At 40.8% G+C, this 24,564-nt stretch overlaps 1 protein-coding gene across 9 annotated transcripts in view; it reads left to right on the top strand.

The window, feature by feature from the left end:
- ROBO2 (roundabout guidance receptor 2) overlaps positions 1-24,564 on the top strand; it is an 888,662-nt gene that overhangs the window by 712,599 nt on the left and 151,499 nt on the right. For all 9 annotated transcript variants that reach the window (XM_030204228.1, XM_030204231.1, XM_030204229.1 and 6 more), the window contains 4 exons: positions 8,125-8,206; positions 10,524-10,689; positions 15,825-15,991; positions 21,867-21,988. In XM_030204228.1, coding sequence (XP_030060088.1) covers positions 8,125-8,206; positions 10,524-10,689; positions 15,825-15,991; positions 21,867-21,988 — 537 coding nt within the window. The remainder of the gene's footprint in view (positions 1-8,124; positions 8,207-10,523; positions 10,690-15,824; positions 15,992-21,866; positions 21,989-24,564) is intronic.

Consider the following 24,564-nt stretch of genomic DNA (forward strand, 5'->3'; position numbering starts at 1 on the left):
TTTGTGTAGCTGTATCTCTTGGCATATACTAGCCTAACAGGTGACATACATGTCATAGAGTAGATTTAAGGGGTTGTGCCTGAATGTCAGAGATAAACATGCAACTTATTGGATGCTATAAATAACATGTATAAGTGGGAGTCCTGCCCAGGCTTCACCCATGTGTAGACCTCCTTGCAAATACATGGTGTGTACGTTATATGTGTATTTACAGAATAGTGCTTAGGAGGAATTTTGACATCTACACGTGTATATGTACACACATGTGGCTGGCTTTGGGAAAAGGTGGCTAAAGAAGCAGATCTAAAATGTTGAGAATGGCTGAAATTTCATTTCATGGCTCCATAAGCAGTCTGCATTGTTTGTTCTATGTTTGTGCAGCGCTGGGTACGCCTTGTAGCGCTATAGAAATGCTAAATAGTAGTAGTAGAATTCATTAAAACCTCAATTTTTGTTTCAGGTTACTTTAGCCACTTTTTCCCAGAGATAGTCACATATACATGTAAATACCATTATTCTAATCATTTACATGCTTAATAGGCACATAACAGTGCCAGTGCTATAGATTTGTTCCCCAATGAGGGTAATTCTCTGAGGAGCCACAGAAATATAGGTGAGAGGTATGTGCGTAAATGTTGGTATTTTAGTTTTTTATGTGTATATGTAAACACATGTATATGAAAATAAAAATAATCCAGTTAAATGCTGTTCTGTAAGTATGTGCCCATTTTCGATGGCATTTTCAGGTAGGCATTCACATGGGCAGAGTCTGGGTGGAGTGTGAGCAAGACATGTATTGATGTACGTAAATTATAGAATTCTGTAATTTACGTGCATATCTTCCAAGTCTAAGCTCAAGCATTTACACCAGCTCTAAGGTTGATAAAGTTCTCACATGTAAAATCATACATGGGCAACTGGTTATACCAGTATTGTACTACTACAACTACTACTTATCATTTCTATAGCGTTACCAGATGTATGTAGCACTGTACACTAAACATGCAAGAGAAAGTCCCTGATCATCAGAGTTTACAATTTAATCAAAACAGACAAACAGGACAAATAAGAGATTAGAGAATTACTTATGGTGGGAATGACAGGGGTGCTTTACAATTCAATAGGAGCTAGGAGTTAAGAGCAGCCTCCAAAAGGTGGACGTTTAGCCTAGATTTGAGTACATCCAGAAATGGAGCTTGACATACTGACTCAGGAAGTCTATTCCAGACATAAGGTGCAGCAAGATAAAAAGAACAGAATCTGGAATTGGCAACAGAAGAGAAGACTTGACTTGTGAGTCAATTAGAGAAGTTTGAACTGAATGCAAAAATGGATAAGCAGCCAGTGAAGTGACTTCAGGAGAGGGTTAATGTGAGCATAGTAATGCTGGTAGAATATTAGATGTGCAGCAGAATTTTGAACAGATTGAAAGGGAGACAGATGTTTTAGTGGGAGACCTTTGAGAAGCAAGTTGTAGTAATCTAAGTGTGAGGTGATAAGAGTGTGGATAAGGGTTTTGATAGTGTGTTCAGGAAGGAGCGGACTGATTTTGGTGATATTATAGAGAAAGAAATGACAGGATTTAGCAGTCTGTTGAATTTGTACAGAGAAAGAGAGGCGTCAAAGATGACCCCAAGGTTGTGAGCAGAAATAGACAATGGGGGAAGAGAAGAGGTTGGTTTAGCAGGAAAGATAAGAAGCTCAATCTTGAACATATTCAGTTTCAGATGGCAGTGAGACATTCAGGCAGCAATGTCAGACAGGCAAGCTGAGACTTGGGCCTGGATTTCTGCAGAAATTTCTGGTGTGGAGGAGTAGATCTGGAAGTCATCAGAATAAAGGTGATAGTGAAAACCATGGGAGGAGATCAGAGCACCAAGGGAATAAGTATAGATGAAGAAAAAAAGAGGTCCCAAGACAGAGCCCTGAAATACACTGACTGATAGTGGGATAGCAGTGGAGGAGGATCCACCAGAGCATACATAAAAGCATCAGAGCCCTGAAATCCAAGTGAGGACAGCTTATCAAGGAGTAGGTGGTGATCAACAGTGTAAAAGGCAGGAGATAGATCGAGAAGGATAAGGATAGAATAGAGGCCTTTGGATCTGGCCAGGAACAAGTCATTGGAGACATTAGCAAGGGCTGTTTCAGTTGATTGTAGAGAGTAAATGCCAAATTGAAGTGGGTGAAGAATATGGAGGTGAACAGCACACTCAAGTAGATTGGATAAGAAAAGGAGGAGGGAGATGGAGCAATAATTGGAAGGGTAGATAGGGTCCACTGAAGGTTTTTTGAGGAATGGTGTAACTATGGCATGTTTGAAGTCAAAAAGTGGAAAGTGAAAGATTGAGGATATGACAGAGATTGACAATAGAAGAGAAAGTGCTGAGTTAGATGGGTGGTAATAGGAGGAACAGTAATGAATTTGGAGGAGGAAAGAAAATATGCAGTTTCCTCTTCAGTGATTTCAAAAAAGGAAGAAAAGGTGGCACAGGGATTGAAGAAATGTTGACTGGGGGAATAAGGGGTAGAGGTGACTTGGTTGAGAACTTAAGGTTAATCTTGAGAACCTTGTGATGGAAGTACTCAGCCATAGGCTGGGGAGACAGTGAAAAGGAGGGGGTTGGAGGTGAAGGCACTTTGAATAGAGAGTTCAGTGTAGCATAGAGTTGGTGAGAAGTGGAGCTAAGAGAGTTTGACAAATGTTTGTCTTGTTTGGCAAGTGAAAGAGCAGACTGGAAGGAGGTAAGCAAAAATTTGAAATGTATGAAGTTAGTGTGGGCATGGGATTTACCCAAAGGCAGCAACAGATTGGGCACAGAAACATAGGTAGCAGATTCTAGAGGTCAGGCAAGTCTAGGGTTAGGTATGCTTACAGAACGGGGAATGGGTGGAGTGAGAGTATCCAGAGTACAGGAGAGAATAGTAGTACAGGAAGAGACAGCCCCATTAACAGATTGTAGAAAGAAAATTAAGCCTTCTTTTCTTTATAGAATAGACTCTAAATAGGCATGTTCACGGCACCTATGTGCGCCCTTATAAAATTTCCCTCAGCCTGTCCCTGATGAATTGATGTTATTTCCATCGAGTAGCTAATAGTTTTTTTCTACTGAAAAAAAAATGGAGAATATTTTTAACAGTCAACTTCACTGAAACACTTTTGCAATTTTCTGGGTCATAGTTGTGGCAAACAGTTTAGAAATCAATAACATTTTCTGTTCAAATACTGTACATTAACCCCCAAATTCTATGAATGGTTCTTAAACTTACATACACAAATTTTGGTGTGTGCACAATTTCATTGAATAACAGCCAATTAATGCTGATAATTGAGTGCTAATGATCAATTGGTGCTAATTGGCCTTAGCTAAAATTTACATGCACATTTTTAGTTGTAGGTATCCACATCTTGTGTGGCTGTTATACTATACGGGGAATCTGCACCTAACATAGGTGTTCACTTGGTGCAAATCCTCACTGATCTCTGCGCTAACCATATTCTATAAATGATGTCTAAATTTTGGCGCCTCTTATAGAATTTGGTCCTAAGTTCTCAAGGATGTGGTATAAATAGCAAAGCTTAATGGATTCCACAATGAAGTAAAAAAAGAAATCTCAGTGACAAGAGTTGGGACTGGATGTTTGGAAATGAATGAGAGTTTTGTCTTCAGCCACTTGCTTGTCAGTGGCCATAAATTAATTATGAGTCTTCTCAGAACAAAATGGAATTTATTAAAAAATTAATGTCAGCACTTCTTGAGTAAACAATTTAGCTTCCCACTCTGGTGCTAGAGGCAGGCTTGGGCCACAAAGGTTAATGCATTTTTACTGTACTGTTGGATTAGACAGTACAGCTGGCTGGTTGAGATCCTCAGATCCCTCGGTACTGTGGAGAAACAACAATTGAACATGAGAGCCTGGTGCTCTCAAACTAGCTTTCTGAGCATCAGTGGACTTTTGCAAAGTATTCCCCTTAAAGGTGTTTGTGAGATGTTTGTCTGCAGCCCAAATTGTGTAAAATTATACCAATGCATTCATCAGTTTTCTAAAATCCTGATACCTGGACATGTATTGTAGAATTATGACAATGTTTTTTCTTAAACATGGCAGTTAATAAAGCACCATCCAATGCAGAGGTGTCCAATTCTAGTCCTTGAGGGTTTGCAGACCAGTGTGGTTATCCTTAAAGAATATGCATAGCTTATATTCTTGTGTGTAATAACTCACTGTAAGTGGTTTACTAAGTCATGGTAAAATCTGACTTTAACACGGGTTACTTACTGTAGGAATTTTTCATACACTGAACTCAGATTGAGTACAGCATGTTATAGGGCTTTTTCTGTAGTTTTAAATGCAGGTTGTGTGCTGATGTTCCCATTTGTGCCATAGTACCTGCAAAGAATTAACACAGGAACACTTACCACCTCCTATTTAGGAGGCACTAAGGGTTCCTATGTTAATTCTTTTCAAGAAGGCATACCATCAACATGCAGCTTAAATACTAAATAATAACATTATATACGACCTATACAAAACCGAACTTTTATCGCTAACTGCTCAACCTCTTTGCTATTAATGATCAAGCACTACCACTTTAAACCTATGTCGAATAGGGTTTCTCTACAGTCGATGACCTAATGCATGTTACAACCCAATTTATTACTCAGGAACCTTCTCACAATATCTTAATGTATTCTTCTTTACCATATATGTACGCACATGGTATATACATATACCATGATCTGTTCCATATATATTATGTTCCATGTATGTTACCATGAATGTATACACCTTAACGCAGTACATCTGTAATCCTGTTAACCGGAAATGGCAACCGCATTACGGCAAATGTAAGCCACATTGAGCCTGCAAATAGGTGGGAAAATGTGGGATACAAATGCTACAAATAAATAAATAAAATAAATCCAGTTATTGCACACTAATCATAACATGCCAGCCAAAGAATACTGGAATGCCCAGTCACCACCCATAACTCAGCCCCTCCAAAAGAAATGTAAAAAATCGACAATGCATGGGTTAGTGTGTGCAAACAGGCACAATGCCTTCTGCAGTAGCCTATTATCGTGCACTAACTACGCATTAATGGCTAGATTCTATATATCAAAATGTTTAAACACACATGAATACAAGTGTATTATTGCTTCTTCAACTTGTTGAAAGTGGAGTAGTCTCATATATGACACACGATAAAAATTGTTTGATTTTTCACCCAATAACTGGGTGTATTATCAGTGTGTATTGTCTAATCATTGACTTAACCTCCACCAACCTTTACTTATCTTATATGTAAAGATACCTTTCTATTTTTCTATATGCTATCATCTAATTTTATGCAGCACTTAGCTTGAACAGGTTGGTGCTCTTAAAACCCCGACAGGTCCCCGTTTCGTGGCTACTTTTTCAAGGGGGAGTCACCAGTTCAAGTAGCTGTCTCAAGTGCATCTGCAGCATTACATATATATGACATCTGAAAAATCCACGAAGAAAAAAAAATACATCTAGGCATATTCTCTAAAATATGCCTAAATTTTATAGAATAGGCTTAAATTTCTGAGCAGTATATAGAATACGCTGAGCGCCTCTCTGTGTGGCCAAATGTGGTCGCGTCCATTTAGGCCCTGTTTTACTTGGCATATATCTTGATGCCTAAATTGGGCACAGAGTAGGTGTATTCTGTAATAATGCACGTAGATTTGAGAAATTCTCCGCCCATGGCCACGCCCCCTTTTCAACTACATGTGCACCTTGTGAATACACTTGGGGCCCTGTGAACTAAGCCGCGCTAGAGGCATAATAGCATTTTTAGCGTGCACTAACATTAGCACACGCTAATCATGTAGATGCCCATAATATTCCTATAGGCGTCTACACGGTTAGAGCGTGCTAGTTTTTAGCACCTTAGTAAACGGGGCCCTTAGCGAATTGTGCATGTAAATCTTAATTCCAATTAGTGCTGATAATTGCTTGTTAGCATCCAGGTGACAGCGCTGATAAGCTAGTTAACCAATTAAGTATGCACATTGTTATAGAATACACTGCAGTTTCTGTGCGGAAATTAAAGCGCGATATATAGAATCCTAGGGTAAGGGCCTTAAGGGGAAAAACTTTCAACATTAGGTTATTTTACTGTTAACCCTAGTTATTAGTAACTAGGTCTCATTGCATAAGATGGGACCTGTGCTAAAATAGCATGAGTTAGTGGTAAAATAACGCATCTTAATGATGACCCATTTTGATAACTTTGTCCCTTAGGGCATCTTTTACGAAGGCGCGCTTACATTTTTAGCACGCGCTAAACGTTAGAGACACTAATAGGAATGCATTGGCGTCTCTACCATTTAGCACGCCCACAATTTTAGCGCACGCCAAAAACGTGAGCGTGCCTTAGTAAAAGACCCTCTTAGTAAGCATACCCAATTGTATGCAAATTTCTCTCATACTGCCATTAAGCATAACTTCGAAACCAGTAATAGATATTTATAGAATGCCACTTTCATTTTTCTGTGCAACTACATTATTATTTGTTTCAATTGCTTTTACCTTGTGTAGTAGATTTTTTTCTTTCAGAAACTGCACATTTTACATGTGACTTATGCAACCCATGTGTAGGCATGTTCTGGGGAGGAGCTTTGGTGGATTGTAGGCTGAATTTTGATTTACATGTAAATGTTCACAACTTAAGTCTACTTGCCCCTTCTGGTTTACCTGCAATATTTTATAAAGCTTTTACTGAGCTGCATGAGGCACTAATGCAACTTAAAATGGCATATCACGGGATAGTATGTTCTCCTGCATCCTGTGGTAACTGCCAAATTAGCACACTCCATTCCAGGTGCTAATAAATGTTTATAATTTATTTTTGGAAGGGCATGTCTGGGGGGCGCAGAGTGGGCATTGCTGCATTTATCAGTTAGCACAGCTACATTGCCATGCACTAATTGGTTAGCGCAGAATTATCACGTGAGCTCTCACTGCCTACTAAGTAGGTATTAGTAAGTGCTCACATGGTAGTCAAAATGTGGTATTATGATACTGTGTATCACTAAATTAATCTGTGGAGTACCAAAGTTTAATAAGATTACTCCTTTACTTATTGCATTACATTGGCTTCCAATTAAAGGTTAAATTATGTTTAATACATGTACATTAATCTTCAAAGTCTTCTTTGGTATGGCTCCAGATTTTATGATGAATCTAATTATCCTATACACTAGAAATGCAAAACCTAAATCAAGAAAATTATTAACTATCCATTATATGTAAACTGTTATCCGTTGTTTTATTGTAAGCCACATTGAACCAAAATTGATTTTTTTGATAATGTGGCATATAAGAATGAATAAATAAATAAATATTAAATTCTAACATTTTTCACAGAAACCAATCCTTTTAAGTGCCTCACTATTTTTAATTTATAAAAAATACTTTTTACCATCTTCTTAACATGATCTTTCATCATTAAACTAGAATCAACAGTCACTCCTAACATCTTTATCTTGTTGCTAATCTCAATTATCTGTCCATCAACTTGGAAATCTTTTGGTACGCCAGCAACCAGGTAGCTGGACAGAAATAGTATCTGAGTTTTAGCCATGTTTAATTTCAGCGTATTGACTTTCAACCAAATATTAATCATTTGTAAGTAAAGAAGCAAACTGTTTATAGCCAACTGTACTGTAGAATCGCATGGAAAGAAGGATTAGATATCATCTACATATATTCTATAATTTAATCCCAAACTACCCAGCAACAAGCATGAAGATCGCAAAAACATATTTAAAAGGGTTGCAGAACATTGGAACATTCTAATAGTTATGCACACAAGTGTGTGCTCCACACTCACCCAATCTCTGCCCATGTGTATTCCCAACTGCAAAGCATGTGCTATTGAAGAGATCCGTGCATAGCTGGGTTATTTTCATTTATGAGCAAACGTGTTCACATATGTGTACATTAATTGCATGTGTACATGCCACCTAACTATAGGTGGCCCCTTATAGAAATACCTGCTTTGTGCAGGATCGTGTAGCACAGAGCAGAAGGGCAATTACGCAGATGATGCTATGTAAGTAATAAATGTACATGTTTCCTATTTACATGTAGGCCTCTGATTCTGGAACCTATACTTGTGTGGCCACCAGTTCTAGTGGAGAAACATCATGGAGTGCTGTATTAGAGGTAACAGGTAAGGTCGTATTCACTTTAATCTTAATGTGAAATCCTCCAGTGAAAAGATAAAATGTCCATAAATTGCTGCTGAATATCAGTTTTACTTGCTCTGGATAGAAATTATTCCATAAAGCCAAATTATCACAGTCAATTTTTACATTCACATTTAATGATATTACACAACAGATCTGAGAGGAATTATATTCATATAAAATGAATTATCAGCTGTCACTCCAAGTCTGAGGATCCCTTTCTTCCTAATTTTTTTATTAATATTTTTCAGAAGGATATTATTAGTCTGAAAGATCAAAATCATGACAATTCTAGGCCTAATTCACCTTCCATTTTGTACAAAATATATTGCGGATAGATGTGTAATACTATTGTACTTTTAGGGGTTTATGCATAAAAGTGTGGTAAGAATTTGTAGTTACCATTCTGTAATTGTCAAAATAGCATATAATTACTTTATAGCTTCTGCATTAACTGTTGGGGACATTCCCAGCATCTTCCCAAACAGTTAACAGAGGCGATTTTCTTACTACACATTAATCCCCGGATTCTGTATATGCCATCTTGAGTTATGTGCACAGATCTCGACATATTCTGATTTGCCTGCGGAACTTAATTTGATAATGAGCAAATCAGCGCCGATAATTGGATGCTAATAAGCAATTATCAGCACTAATTGGCAATAATTAGAATTTACGCACACTTCTTGCTAAGCGTATTCTATAACGTATTCCATGCAAATTCTACTGCACATATCCCAAAATGGGAAGTGGCTATGGGAGCAGCTTGGGAAGGTTGTGGGCATTCCAAAAATTTATGCACAGTGTTACAGAATAACAAAGCAACAAATATAACCAAATAATGAAATAAAGGAAAAACAACTACTTAGCTTAAATGTGCTGTCCACATTCCTTTCTAACAATGTTAGCAAAGAAAATACCCACCACCTACAGTAGAAGAATAATGGTGTTTCGGTCAGAGACCGGTGTCCGGGGTAGAGGAAGATAGTCGCAAAATACATTCAAAATTGCTGGCGAACAACATACTGGCTTAGAAAACCGCTCTCTTCACATGCAGAAAGCACTCACCCCGGATGCAGGTCTCTAACCGAAACGCCATTATTTTTCTAATGTAGGCCTCAGGTGTTTTCTTTGCCAAGATTGCTAGCAAGGAGAGCAGACAGCTTATTTAAGCTAAGTAGTTGCTTTTCCTTTATTGCATTATTTGGTTATATTTATTGTTTTGTTTAATGATATCAAGCACTAAAAGGGTGGACACTTTGACAAGTGATTGATGAAACACTAAAAGCTTTGATCTGGAATAGCTGTGATATAGATCTTATAGCTTTTTTAAAATTAACATTTGATGCCTTTGTGTCTATTTATTAAATTGACTTGTGTCTACTTATTGAGGGGCCCTTTTACAAAGGCGTGCTGAAAAATGGCCTGCGGTAGTGTAGGCGCGTGTTTTGAGCGCACATATAATAATTTTTCAGCGCACCTGTAAAAAAATGGCTTTTTTAAAATTTTGGCCGAAAATGGAAGTGCGGAAAAATGAAAATTGCCACGCATCCATTTTGGGTCTGAGACCTTACCGCCAGCCATTGACCTAGCGGTAAAGTCTCACGCGGTAACCGGGCAGTAATGACCTGCATACGTCAAATGCCACTTGGCGCTTGTCAAATACGTGCATACGAAAATAAAAATGAAATTACCGCAAGAGCCACGTGGTAGCCGGGTGGTAACTCCATTTTGGTGTGTGTTGGGCGCACGAAGACACACGGCTTAGTAAAAAGGGCCCTAAATTTAGTCAATATTATTTTGACTTTTGATATGGTAGAGTCTGCCTCGATATATGGTTCTCCCTGTTTTCTTTTGTGGTTTTATCTTTGGGAGGCTATTTAGTTTTTCCCCTTTTATTTACACATATGCATTCTAAACAATTAGCATGTGATTAGCACGTGAGCCCTTACCACCTAGAAAATAGGTATTGCTAATGCCCATGCGCTAATGGGGAAATTAGCACATACCATTATTGGGAATAATGGAAAATGGAGCTATTATACTACCATGCTAAAATTGATCTCAGCACACAGGAAAGACCCGTGCTGTGGATAGTACAGGCCACGGTTTAGCGCACATTAGTAAAGGGCCCCTAAAAGCACAGTAAAATGTGTTAAGTGCCTTACTAAACCGAAAACATGCTATCGAATTAAAAATGTGTCTTCTTGTCTTTTTTGTTTTTTCAATGCTGATAGGTGGACACAAAGGCTGTCTAGAGTGTTTTATAAATAACCAACCATGTTTTTTTAACTCTTTCAGAGTCAAGTGGAGCAATAATTAGTAAAAATTATGATTTGAATGACCTTCCCGGAGCTCCATCTAAACCCCAAGTTACCGATGTCACGAAGAACAGTGTCACTTTATCTTGGAAGCCAGGCACCCCTGGAAGCTTACCAGTTAATGCATATCTCATTGAAGCTTTTAGGTATGTGAAGAACTGCACTTTTAGTCTTTGTATATTGAATTTTTCTTAGCAGTGATGTCAGCTGTCTTACTGGCATGGCGGTATGTCTATGAATTTCTGCAAATTGAATAAACTCAGTGGCCTAATGGTTAGTGCAGCAGCTTTGATCCTGGCTACCTGGGTTCAGTTCCCACTGCAGCTCCTTGTGACCTTGGGCAAGTCACTTAATCCTCCATTGCCCCAAAACTTAGATTGTGAGCCCTCTAGAGACAGAGAAAGTACCTTCATATAATGCGTGCAGTGCTATGTACGTCTAGTAGCGCTATAGAAATGATTTGTAGTAGTACTAATTGCTTTTTCTGGATATCACATATTTCACGCTTGATCTTCAAGAATTTTCTTCTTTTTATTAACCACCTGGTTATGAAAGGAAATGGCAGCGCTCTAAAAATAGTGCTGGAACAGCAAGGTGCTTTACCACCCCTATGATCATAGATAATAGCATGGAAATTTATGTGCACTATTACCTCTGATCATAGGGTAAAGTGCGGGAGGATTATACCTGAGCATGCACTCAGACACAATCATCCCACACTTATTTTACAAGTCCAGGCTGTCAAAAGCCCAGACATGTCAAACACAGGGGCTAGAGGTCCATGGGACCACAAGACCCCAAACAGCAAGACCCTGGTGTCCTAGTGCCCCCACCAAACCCCCACCCCAAGCCAGTGACACAGGGGCTGGAGGTCCGGTGGACCTCTAGTCCCTCTGACCCCCCTGTGACACAAGTTCATGGGAGGCTGGAGATCCAGTGGATCTCCAGCCCCCCTAACCTGGTGGTCTAGTGGCCCTCTTCCCTGCACCCCCAGTACTTTATTGGAGGAGAGAGGTAGTACACTCCCTCCTCTTCCAGCGCCGCCTTGAAAATGGTGGCACCCAGCTCTGCCCAGTGCATTCTAGAAGAGGAGGGAGTGTACTACCTCCCAACAAAGGTACGAGGAGGGGAGGAAGTGGTCCATTTTGGAAAATGACATTATGAGGGGGATTTTCGATATGATGTCTAAATCTGATTTTGAACGTTTGCAAAATATGTCCAAATATCCAGTAGCAAGCATGACCATTTTCAAACCACAAAAACGTACAACTTTTTTTTTCAAAAATATCCATTTGCTAGCTGTTTTTGTGCTCAGTGTGTCTATCTTTTAGGATCATTTTGGGGGAAAAAAATTCAAGGGAAAAACCCACAAAAGCAATCCATTGGGTTGGGGTGCCAGCATTCTTAGTAGATTGGCGACACAGACATCCCAGAAGAGCAGTGGGGCACTCTAGGGGGCACTGCGGTGGACTTCACGTAAAAACTCCCAGGTACACATCTCAATGTTGCTCCCTTATATTGTTTGTTGAACCCTCCAAAACCCATCAAAAATCTACTGTACCTACCTATGCATCACTACAATAGCCCTTATGTCTGCAAGTGTCACCTATATGTCAATACAGTAGGTTTTTGGGAGGTTTTAGAGTGCTCACAGTTTCCACCACAAGTGTACCAGTTAGAGTGGGATATGGGCCTGGGTCCCCATTCTCTACAGTGCACTACACCAACCACTAAGCTACTCCAGGGACCTGCTTGCTAATCTAATAGGACTGGCTATAACATTTGAAGCTGTCATAGAGGCTGATATGTACTGTTTCTTTCACATCTTTGGGGGTGGGGTGGGGGTTTGAGGGGGGTCAGTGACCACTGAGGGGTATGGGGGGTTATGCATTAATCCCCTCCAGTGGTCATTTGGTTATTTAGGGCACCCTTTGGTCACGTAGTCATGATTGAAACAGGTCTAGCCAAAAAGTCTTAATTTTTACCCTAGACATTTTCATTTTATTCCATTATTACTGAAAATACATCTATATTTTGGTGCTGCCCATGTCTCGCTCAAAACATAACCCCTTGAAATTTGGACAAACTGTAGAGCAAAGCATTTAAAATCGAGGTGTTGAAAGTTGCAGATTGGACATTTATGACAGAAAAACGTCCTTCTGCCACCTCATGACTGTTTGGGACATTTTTTTGTTTTGAAAATGAGCCTCTATATTTGTTTATAAGATGCAATTTACATAGTATTTCTGAATATAGTGAATTGGTATGCTACATTTAGACTGGTCCTTGTTTCACTTGGATTTTTATACTAATAACAAAGTCACACTCTTTTCACATGGTTTAACATTTCCGTGTCTGTTGTGTGACAAAAGCTGCATTCATGTCAAGGCCAATTAGACTACAGATTTTATTTCAATATTTGCACAGAACAAATCAATGGGATTGAACAGTGAAGAATGGTAAGGAAAGGGAGAACCCCTAGCTCTGTACCTTTGCTTTGCTTCAATCATCATACATTCTGGGGCTCTATGATAATAAATGCTTGGGGGTTCTGTTTACTAAGGTGCGCTAGCGTTTTTAGCGCGTGCACAAAATTAGCACGTGCTAACCGTGTAGGCGCCCATTAACATTCCTCTAGCGCGGCTTAGTAAACAGGGCCCTTGGTGTGTTGTGACTTCTAATTTACCTTGAGAATTTAGGGTCAATTAGAAACCCAAAATGGTTCATTCCACATTCAGTTTTGCTTGTACTCTCCTGTTTCTCATGTCAAAGTTTATTTTTTTGGACATATGCCTAGCATGCATTTTGCTAGGCATATTCTGTAAAAATGCATATGTAAATTCTTGTGTGTGCATCTGAAAAAGGTGCACAGTCATTGGAGGGGCATGGGCGGGTCATGGATGTTCCCAGAATACGTTGTACTATTTTCAATGCCCCTTCATTCTTCAAATAGACTTTATTTTTCTAATAGACTTTGGGGCCCTTGTACTAAGGTCCGCTAAGGAAAGGGGCTTAGTGAGTCCTTACGTAGGACTTTCCTGCACAATAAGTCCATTGTAGCATTTTTTTAAAGATTGTGCACTAATGTTATGATTAGCGCACGACAACTGAAAAACATTAACACAGGCGCACTTACCGCCTCCTATTTAGGATACCCTAAGAGTTCACACCTTATGGACATGTTAATGTCAGCACACTACCTGTGCTGTGCTAACACATCCATTCTCATTCTCTGCCCATCACACAGACCCTCCAAAAAAATACAAAAAATAATAATGCATTCTTAGAGCACACAAACAGGAAATTCACCGCAAGACTCTTTAATGTGTCCTGTGATAAACCTTTTATGTTGCATTAAGCCTACATTAGGGCTTAGGGCTCCCTAGGAAAAAGGCCCCTTTATTAATGTATGCATCTGGATACGACAAATGTGAGCCTCTGAAGCATAATATACAGTGTTATATCTGTGTCTTTTTCTCTTCCTTGGTCCAATTACAGCTAACACAAGTGCTTCATACTTTAAATAGCACATTGTAATCCTCCAACAATGCTGCCAGACATTAAACAACAGCATGTTTCTGATGAATAGAGGTATAAAGATAGAAACATTACAGGATCCTGAGTGGCCCAGAGTGAAACTGGAACGTTCCTTTCTTTACCTTCTCAAAGCTGCAAAACAGTAATAGATCTGTTGGCAGATTTTTAGATTTTAGCCTAGTCCTGTTTCATTTGTGAATAGAAGTAATTGCATTAGGTTTTCTGAAAGCACCTTTTCTGTAGACACGTGTGTCCATTTGAACCTACTAGGTCAGTATACAAATAGCCAGTAACCCTCGTATTCTATAAATGATACTTTAAATTGTGTCTGCAAATTTAGGCCCACTCTCTTCATTTGCTACTAGTCATGCAGTAGCTTCAGTTGCAGCTTCTTCCTGAAGTGGTACCTTCCAAAAAAATCTAGGGGCCCTTTTACCAAAGAGCAGTAAATAGCAGCCTTAGCACAACCTTACATGGGTCGTCTCACAAGCTAAGACCGTGTGTACCCCTGGGGTGAAATGGCCGAATTTTCTATTTTAAGTATCAATGGCCATGTGCTAATTTTGCCATTTTAGTGCTTGGCCATTAAAACAGATGAGTTCATGAGCCTTTACCGCTACCCTTTTATATAGGTGGTAAGGGCTCACATGCTAAGCATGCGCTAATTGGTTAGCAGAGAACACACCCACTCTCCACCTCAGATACACCCTTTGTGCCAAGAAAAAATATATTTTATTTATTAACATGTGGGTAGCACGCACACATCCCAAAATTACCACAGGACATATCAGCATGCCCCATGTTACAACATTTTTTGCTGTGGTATACGCAGCTTTGCAAAAGGGCCCCATATTATCATGCATGGTAAAGCTCTCACAGTTGTAATTTTGCTGTAAACAAAAACAAATGCAGGGCGTTACCATTATAAAAAGTGTAGGCTAGAGTTCCAGTGTTGGCAGCAGTAATTGTCAGTCATGGCATTTTAAATTATTATGTCTATTCAGTGCCACTATATATAGACTCAGTGGTGCTGAATATAGGTATAGGGTGCAATGAAAGCTTATTCTATAATGGCATCAGGATACTCAGATTCCGTTATAGAATACTAGCATAATCCGGCACCTGTACGCCAACATTTAGATGCCAGCCCTGTACACCAGCCACATACATGATGTTACTGGGGGGGACCTGAATACAGCAAGAGTACATATAACTTTTGAGTATTCTGTACATTGTATGGGTGAGTGGCAGCGCTGCCTATGTCCCTCCCAAGCATTTTAAACCCATGTGAATGCCCCCTTTGAATTTAAGCACCCTGCCACTTACATGCCCCTTACATTAGGTGGTTTGTTGCCGCTTATGCAGAGTGTACACTTGTCTGTAAAAGTGACAATATTCTGTACAGTTATGCACCCCAGTGGCACCTAAATGAGGATGCCCAGTTATAGAATTATCCCCACAGTACAGTCAGCGCTGCCACTGTTGTCCATTTAATTTTGGCTTGCTGTTCTTGACTATTAAATATTTTGTTTTATCAGTTCCTAATCTGAGTGTTTATTTAACTGCTGCATATGTAGAATTGGACCATGCTGCTTGCTTTGTTGCCGCTTGTCATTGATAAATTAGTTGATGTTTCCTAATTTGCTTTTCGTACTAAGCAGAACACCTGTGATAGCTTGTTGCTGACAGTTCAAAGCCTTGTACACATTTGTCCTTTAGCATTTGTGCCCTGCTTCTATTACAGTCAGTCCGTGAGCAACAGTTGGCAAACGGTGGCTAATCACGTTAAGACAACACTGTATACTGTACGAGGACTCCGACCTAACACCATCTACCTGTTTATGGTGAGAGCAATCAACTCAGAAGGCTTGAGTGATCCTAGTCCTATGTCAGATCCAGTACGCACTCAAGGTAATTTCAGTTTTAAATATTTTCTTAGATTCAAGCATTGAGAGGACATTTGGGTTGCCCGGCCCTCAGGTGCAAAGTCTGCAGAAGCAACTTTTACTTCATTAGTGAACAGCTCCAGAGACTAGAGCCAAAGTCAATATCTGTGAACAAGGAGGATACTGAAGCAAATGATCCTCCTGACAGGCTCTTTGTCTTTCTTAAGTGGAGTAGAAGAATAGCCTAATGATTAAAAGAGCAGGCTGAGAACCAGGAAAGCCCAGTTTTAAGCCCACTGTGGCTCCTTTTGATCTTGGACAAGTCACTTAACTCTCTATTGCCTCGGGTACAAATTTAGGGCCCGATATTCAAAAGGGTTTAACCAGGCAGGCGAGGCTCCTGCCTGATTAAACCCTATTGGGCTGGCTATCCACCAATATTCGGCAGCATTTAAGTGGGTAATATCACAAAATATTGCCTGTGACAGTCACAGCACTGTCCAGTTAGTGCTGGGGCGTTCCGGGGTTAGGACCTTGTATGGAGCCAGCACTGTACTTGAATGGAATACATCTTGAACTACAACTGAAAAAGACATTAGCTAAATCCAAAATCTCTTCCATTAAGGCTTAAGATGCATCTCTTTAATGGTGTTAAATACTGCTTGATAGATAAGATATTCTGGGTCCCTTTATTTCTAGGCATTCTCCACTAATCTACTAACCTGTTCTTTGCTAGGCCTCTGGTAAGCTGGTTTCTTACTTGAGGATATTCTGAAATTCCCAATCATATAATAAAGCAAAGGCAAGGCCGACAGCGGATATGAGAAATTAGTTTGCTACAAAGAAGTAAGACAAGGGGACCTTCACGGAGGCCTGTTCAATAGAAATTCTGAGGATTTGCTGCCACTCTCAGCAAAAAAATGAGCTGTTAGCATTCTTTATTTTAAATGTTGGGGCCTATGGCACCTAAGGGGATGAAACTTCTCTGATATGAAGAAAGGCTTAAGAGGTTAGGACTCTTCAGCTTGGAAAAGAGACAGCTGAGGGGGGAATATGATAGAGGTCTACAAAGTACTGAGTGGTGTAGAATAGGTAAAAGTAAATCGATTTTTTTTTACTCTTTCAAAGTACAAAGACTAGGGGATACTCAAGGAAGTTACATAGTACTACTTTTAAAATGAACAGAAGCAAATATTGTTTCACTCAATGAATAGTTAAGCTCTGGAACTCGTCAAAGGATGTGGTATCAGTGGTTAGTGTATCTGGGTTTAAAAAAGGTTTGGACAAGTCCCTGGATGAAAAATCCATAGTATGCTATTGAGATAGACATGGGGAAAGCTACTGTTTCTGGCTGGGATCACCAGCACGAAGCTTGCTACTATTTGGGATTCTTCAGGTACTTGTGACCTGAATTGGACACTGTTGGAAGCAGGTTACTGGGCTAGGTGGACCATTGGTCTGACCCAGTATGTTTTTTCTTAATGGCAGTGTGAGCTCTAGTGGAATTCAGCAAGACTGTTACTAGGGTCACCAGCACCATTGGAACCTGGTGCCAGCAGGAGCAGGAGTGGCTGAAGATCACTCCTGCCCCAGAGCCCATAGATAACAGAGATTTCAATGGGTAGGCTTGCGGGCTGGGAGGGGGATGGAAGAGATCGTCTAGAGGAGGAGTTGTGATGGGGATGGGGTAAAAGATTCTATCTATTGCATGGCCTTTCTGAGATGCAGCCTAGGAACACTGGGCCACACATTTCAGTGTTCCCAAGTAGTTTGAGTAACACAGCTTGTGAGGTTGATGGCAAGCTGTGTTATTCATGTACCATGGTTAGTGACTCCCACAGCAAACTAGGTGCAGCAAACGCCTAGCCTTTACTGCATGTTGATAACAGCCCCCTTAATGAACAAATGCATGCATATAGGGAAAAATAACCCTAACTATTATAGGTACATGATGCTGAATTCCATATTAGGAAGTATAACCCAAGAAAAGGATCTTGGAGTCACTGTGGAAAATACATTGAATATGTGGCAGAATTCAGAAAACATAAATTAAAATTTATTCGTTATTAGGAAAGGGATGGAGAATAAAACTGAAGAATAGTATAGTGCCTCTGTATTAATCAATAATGAGACTGCACCTTAAGTACTGTGAAAATATAGTGCAACTAGAAAATATATAGAGTAGTTCAACCATTAAGGGATCGAACAGCTTCCCTGTGAAGAACAATTAAACAGGTAAGAGCTCTTCAGCTTGGAGAAGAGATGGTTGAGAGGAGATATGATAAAAATCTATAAAGTTCTGAGTGAGAGAGAACATATAAATTGGGGAAGTTGCCTACTTTCTCTAATAGTATTGATATAAGAGGGCACTCTATGAAACTAATAAGTAGCACATCAAAAACCAATGAGAGAAAGTGATTTTTTTAAGCTGTGGAATTTATTACTGAAAATTGTGGTTAAGTCAATTAGTATAGGTGGGTGTAGGAAGAGTTCATACAGTTTTCTGGGGGAGGGGGAGAGAGAAAGAATTCTATAAACTGTTATTAATCATGTAAATTTGGAAAAGCCACCACTTATCTCTGAGCAGATATGATACTGAGTTTGATGGACCTTTGGTCTGACCCACTATGGTACTTCTCATGTTCTTCTGGTATGGTTAAGTTACTGAGGAATACATTTGCTCTACTGTATTCATAAGATTAAAAAAAAATAATTGATTGAATCTATTGTCTGCTATGTTCTAGATAACTTAAATAATTAAATTTGAAATACAAATTGAGTGATTAAGCAGATGGCTTCATGGCATGAGTCATGATGAAGCAATGCCGTTTATATAATTAAAATCATTTGATCCTTCTGCAGAACAGTCCTTTCAATTGAGAGTTTGGTGCTGATAAGTACAGGCAAACACAGGTGTGCTTCTTTGTAATATTAACAGTGTAAAGGTTAGAGGTAAAAACTTCTTATGAGGAGAACAATGTATGCTAAGAAGAAAGTCCCTCTTTGCAAAGAATTGTATGGCTCTGTTAACATATGTGGGAGGGGAATTTTACAACAAGGAACCAATACACATTTTGAAAATGTGCCTTTCTAAAATAAACTTCCAGAACTATCCCCAGTAGTGCACAAATTATTTTGTACAACTTTACTACTTATTTGAGGTTGGTGCAAATATTTTGTACAAGTGAACATAACACCCTCTCCCCAGTTGTGCTTTCACTATGCTCCAAGGAATATTAATGTGTATATTGCATTGAAGGAGGTACTATGTTTCTCTGTCCCTATTTGTATGCACATATACCCCCACAAATTTTAAAATCGCCATTTTCCAAGGGGAAAATGATTCATAAAATTACCCCATAAATGAATATTAGATCCTGCAGAAGAAGCTTTGATTGAAGGGATCCAGACATTAAGGACTGAATTCAGTAACTGGCGCCCAAATTTGGGGACCCTAAAAAAAAAAGAGCACTGAGCTCTTCTAAAAATGGCGCTCTCAGTTGGGTACAGAAACAAAAAGAAAACCACACTGGGCCTTCAAGATTGAGATAATCAAAGTCCTTCTTTATTATGAAATGGACACGACATGGGCCATGTTTCGGCGCACAAGAGCCTGCATCAGGGGTCAAAACGTTTTGGCGTTTTTTTCTACCGACAGCATTCTGAAGTGTAAGCGGATTGACTCATACAGCTGGGAAACATTTCCTGTATTGTTTATCTATACCCTTTATGTCCACAAGCAGACCTGTAGGACACAAAACTTTTTGACCCCTGATGCAGGCGCTTGTGTGCCGAAACACAGCCCGTGTCTGGTCCATTTCATAATAAAGAAGGACTTTGATTATCTCAATCCTGAAGGCCCAGTGTTGCTTTCTTTTTGTTTCTGTATTGGTTTGTATGCTGCTTACCCTCGCTTTTGGTTTCTTGTTCTCAGTTGGGTGCCATTTATAGAATAGTGCTTAGCACCATGATCTGTGCCCAAGTTTGGTGCAAGGATTTACACCAATTGAAACCTGGTGCAAATCCTCACTTGTAAATTAGGCACATATCTCCTATATTCTATAATACTGTGTGCATCTAAGGTAAACACCTTTGACCTGCCAATGCCCCTCCCATGGACACACCCAATTTTCAGTTGCACGCTAAACAATTTATGCATACATCGTTATAGAATAGTGCCTATAAAGATACAAGCATACATTCAAATTGCTGTAAATTAGCACCAATAATGGTCACTAGTGCCCAATTGGTGCTAATTGCCTTGTTACTCAAATTGTGCACACAAATTGGATGTGCACCCAAATTTGCATATGCAAATTTAAGCACCATTTATATAATTTGGGGGTAATTGTGCCTTGTTGCAAGCCTGAGGCCTCATCTCTACACTTATTCCTAGAGCATCTCTAATAAGAACATATATTTTCACAGCAGTATATTAGTTTTGCTCTTAGCAAAAGCCCCTTCTTTTTGTTGGGTTAGCTTTGATTTTTTCCTCCTCTTTCCGTGAGCTAGGTATTAGATTAAAGTATGCCAGAGTCTGCATGTTTGCTTTAAAATATAGCCAGACTAAATCCAACCATGTGTTTCCATCTCAGATTCCTAGAAGATAGTCTAGGGCTGTACTACAGCTGATGATTAATGGCTGTTTTAAACCTAAAAGGATATATTTTATTGCCTTTCAGACAAACAAACCCCAAGAGAGTACCTGTTTCATGATAGTACAAAACAGTCATTAATGAAAGCAAATCATACAGTTTAGATTGGAAAGAAGAGGAAGAGAAATTGCTACTATTGAAGTATCTTTATGTGGAAATGAGGGCCAGCTTCATCCATAATGAATTTTCTGTGGTGCTATCTCTTGATGTTCTTTGAAATAACTCTTAGGAATATCCCTCCAAATGATTGAAGCTTTGCTCTGTGTGCCTGCACTGTCCTTTTGCTGTAAGCAAAACAAAATGTTTGGTTTTATTCCAAGGATATACCCTGTGATACATTCATTTAGTGCCAGGTCAAAGAAGGTTTCTTGGTAGAGTTTGCCACTATCCTGGGGAGAAAATCTGATAGAATATGGCAGAAGCAGACTGACAGTGATCTGGGCCCTCCGGCAAATAGGATCATGGGCCCCTAACCCTATCAGAAATGGTTAAACTAGATAGAGGTTAAGGCACAGTGGGCCCCCTACTGTTGTGGGTCCTCGGGTACTGTCCTATTGCCCCAATGGTCAGTCTGCTCTGGGATATGATTTAGCTAATAGTAGCCATAATCCTCTATGCCAAGCAGGGGGCATACTGAGGATGTGCATTGTAGGACCTCTGAATCACACTCTAATTGCCTGTTATTGCGTAACAGTGGGTTTTAATTGAGTTCCATTTTGTTTTCTTCTTGATGTATTCAAAAGGTGTCACATAATATGGAAAAAAAAATCCCATAACAAAATGTACAAATAAATTAGTATAATCCCAACCATTCTGTGAGATCTGTTATTGCGTTGCTTTGTACTATATAATTAAATATAGTATTACCTCACCAAATTGATTATGATAGAGGGCTAAATGCGGGCCCCTGAGTTTCTTCCTTTTAGGATTCTCAGAAGAGACTTCTGAAGCCCACAGTTTCTTCATGGAACTTTATCAATTCTTATTTATGAATTCTGCATGTATGATTGATGTTTAATGAATATAAATTGTAAAAACTCATTTGCACTCTTATCTTTGTATTTTTTTTAATCGCTAGGATTGTTTTAGTTGCAATTTTATATGAGTTGTATAAATCCAATTGGCAAAAACATACATATTTACCTGTTAGACCCTGCATTGGCTTTCTTGAAGTCCCTTACTTCGTAAACATTAGATAAATTACTCTATTCATTGACATCTGTGCAATTTCCTTGTACATGATAGATATTAGCCCTCCAGCACAAGGTGTGGACCACAGGCAAGTTCAGAAAGAGCTGGGAGATGTCATTGTCCGACTGCATAATCCTGTCGTGTTGACGCCAACTTCTATCCAAGTCACGTGGACGGTGAGTCTCTGATAACTAACTGATATGCGAAACTAATCTTGTTTTCCTGCCCATATAGTTCTTTCTTTTTCTTAATAAAGCAGTGTTCTGCCTCAGTAAAGATTATAACATGCAGACCTCCATTTACTAAACTACATTAAAGTTTCTCAGTCAGTGCATGATAACTGCAAAAGTTAACTTGTGATGGCTGCAAAACGTCCTTGATAATTGTAGGGAGCATTCATGGCAATGGAAAGAAAGTAGTCATGCCACTAATGCAGGACAGTGGTTGATACCATACATTAATGGTGCAACCACTAATGCAATATGCAGTTAAACCATATCCCTGGAGGTGTAATTGACTGTTTCACATTATAATTCACAGTACTGTAATGAGAATTAACAATGCCTTCATGAACTGCAAATCGAGCACACAACCCTTTCTCCTCTCCCAGCATGAAATTCCACATTAGTGAGGCAGTGAGAGTGTGTGAGAGAGAGAGTGTCTGTGTCTGTGTGTGTGTGTGTGAGACTGTGTGTGAAAGAGAGGGACAAAGAGATGGAGACTGTGTGTGCGTGACAGAGAGAGTGTGATAGACAGAGAGTGTGTCAGAGAGAGTGTATGTGAGAGACAGAGTGAGTGAGTGAGTGACTGGTCTGAGGATCCCCCTCACCCCTCCCTCTCCCCTGCCCCCCTGCACCCACTCATGTGCAGTGACCCTCCTCTCCCCCTGCCCCCATGCAGCCACCCATGTCCACCAACCCTCCTCTCCCCTTGCAGCCACCCATGTCCAGCGACCCTCCTCTCGCCTGCCCCCCCTACAGCCACCCATGTCCATCAACCCTCCTCTCCCCCTGCAGCATCTCTCCTGTCTCCCCTGCCCCCTCTGCAGCCACCCATCTGGTCTCAGGACCCCCTCCCCACCAACCCTCCTCTCCCCCTGCAGCCACGCATGTGCAGCGGCCCTCCTCTCTCCCCTGTCCCCCCTGCAGCCACCCATGTCCAGCGACCCTCCTCTCCCCCTGCCCCCCTGCAGCTACCCATGTCCAGCAACCCTCCTCTCCCCTGCCCCCTGCAGCCACCCATGTCCAATGACCCTCCTCTCCTTTCCCCTTTCCCCCCCTGTAGCCACCCATGTCCAGCGACCTACTGCTCTCCCCTGCCCCCCTGCAGCCACCCATGTCCAGCTACCCTCCTCTCCCCCTGCCCCCCCTGCAGCCATCCATGTCCAGCGACCCTCCTCTCCCCCTGCAGCCACCCATGTCCAGCGACCTTCCTCTCCCCCTGCAGGCACCCATGTCCAGCGACCCTCCCCTCCCCTCCTGCCCCCCTGGGCGCATCACCCAAACCCCTCCCCCCCAGCGCATCACCCAAGCCCCTCCCCCTGGGCACATCAACCCCCTCACCACCCGCAGCCGCCAATACTAACACTGTCTGGCCGCTGCGGCTTCTCCTGTTGAGCAGCAGCGGCCGGTACATAAAGAAAAAAGCAAAAAAAAGATTTTAAACCTGAAACACAGCTCCGTAGACAGCTATCTGGCATTGGCTGTCGTCTCTGCAGCTGCTCCTCCTCTCCCCTCTGACGTCGCTGCGCTCCTCCGGGGTCTTCCTCCAGGGGAAGTGACGTGCAGAGGAGAGGAGGAGCGGCTGCAGAGACGATAGCCAATGCTAGATGGCTGTCTATGGAGGCGCGGCGCGTTTCAGGTTTAAAATATTTTTTTTGCTTTTTTTCTCTTTGTACCGGCCGCTGCTGCTCAACAGGAGAAGCAGCAGCGGCCGGACAGCGTTAGTATTGGCGGCTGTGGGTGGCGAGGGGGTTAATGTGCCCGAGGGGGGTAGGGGCTTGGGTGATGCGCCGGGGCGGAGGGGCTTAGGCGATCCAATTCGGTGAGTGTCAGTGCTCCGCCCTCGATGTCATCACGTTGTGACACAAGGGCGGGGCAGACACTCATGGGGAAAAAGCGATCTACACAACTACATCTTACGGTTTCAGGCTGCCTTCCGGCTTCATTAGAACGTTGGAGGTGCATTTTATATAGAGAGATTGTGAGCTCTCCAGGAATAAAAAATTAACTACTGTACCTGAATGTACACCACTTCAATAGTCTTCAGGCGTGCAGGTGGCTCATTTATTTAGGTACCGTAAACATTTTTCTGTTCCTGGAGGGCTCACAATAATAATAATTTTAAAAAAAGAGTCAAAGTGGGATTTGAATGTGGATTCCTTGGTTTCAAGTCCACTGCACTAAGCACTAGGCTACTCCTCAGCCTTGCTTCCTTCTTTGCTAAGAATGCCCATAATACCTGAAGCTATGTAGAGCCTGGTATTCACTTTCAGGGGAGAGGGAGGGGGACAGTAACCACTGGGGGAATTCATGAGGTGTCACGCCTTAATCTCTCCAGTGATCAGGTGCTCAATCAAAACACCTTTTTCTACCCTGGACATGACTGAAACAGGTCTAACTTAGGATGTCCTATTTTTGGATTTTTCTTCCCGTTTGGTAATTGCTGTTGGATGTCCTGATTTTAGACCCTCCCTAGCCCCACTCAAAATATGCCCACAAATGCCCCCTTACTATTTGGATGTACTGAAATG

Source organism: Microcaecilia unicolor, chromosome 5 (assembly GCF_901765095.1).
Source record: "Microcaecilia unicolor chromosome 5, aMicUni1.1, whole genome shotgun sequence".
In the NCBI taxonomy this organism is placed as follows: domain Eukaryota; kingdom Metazoa; phylum Chordata; class Amphibia; order Gymnophiona; family Siphonopidae; genus Microcaecilia; species Microcaecilia unicolor.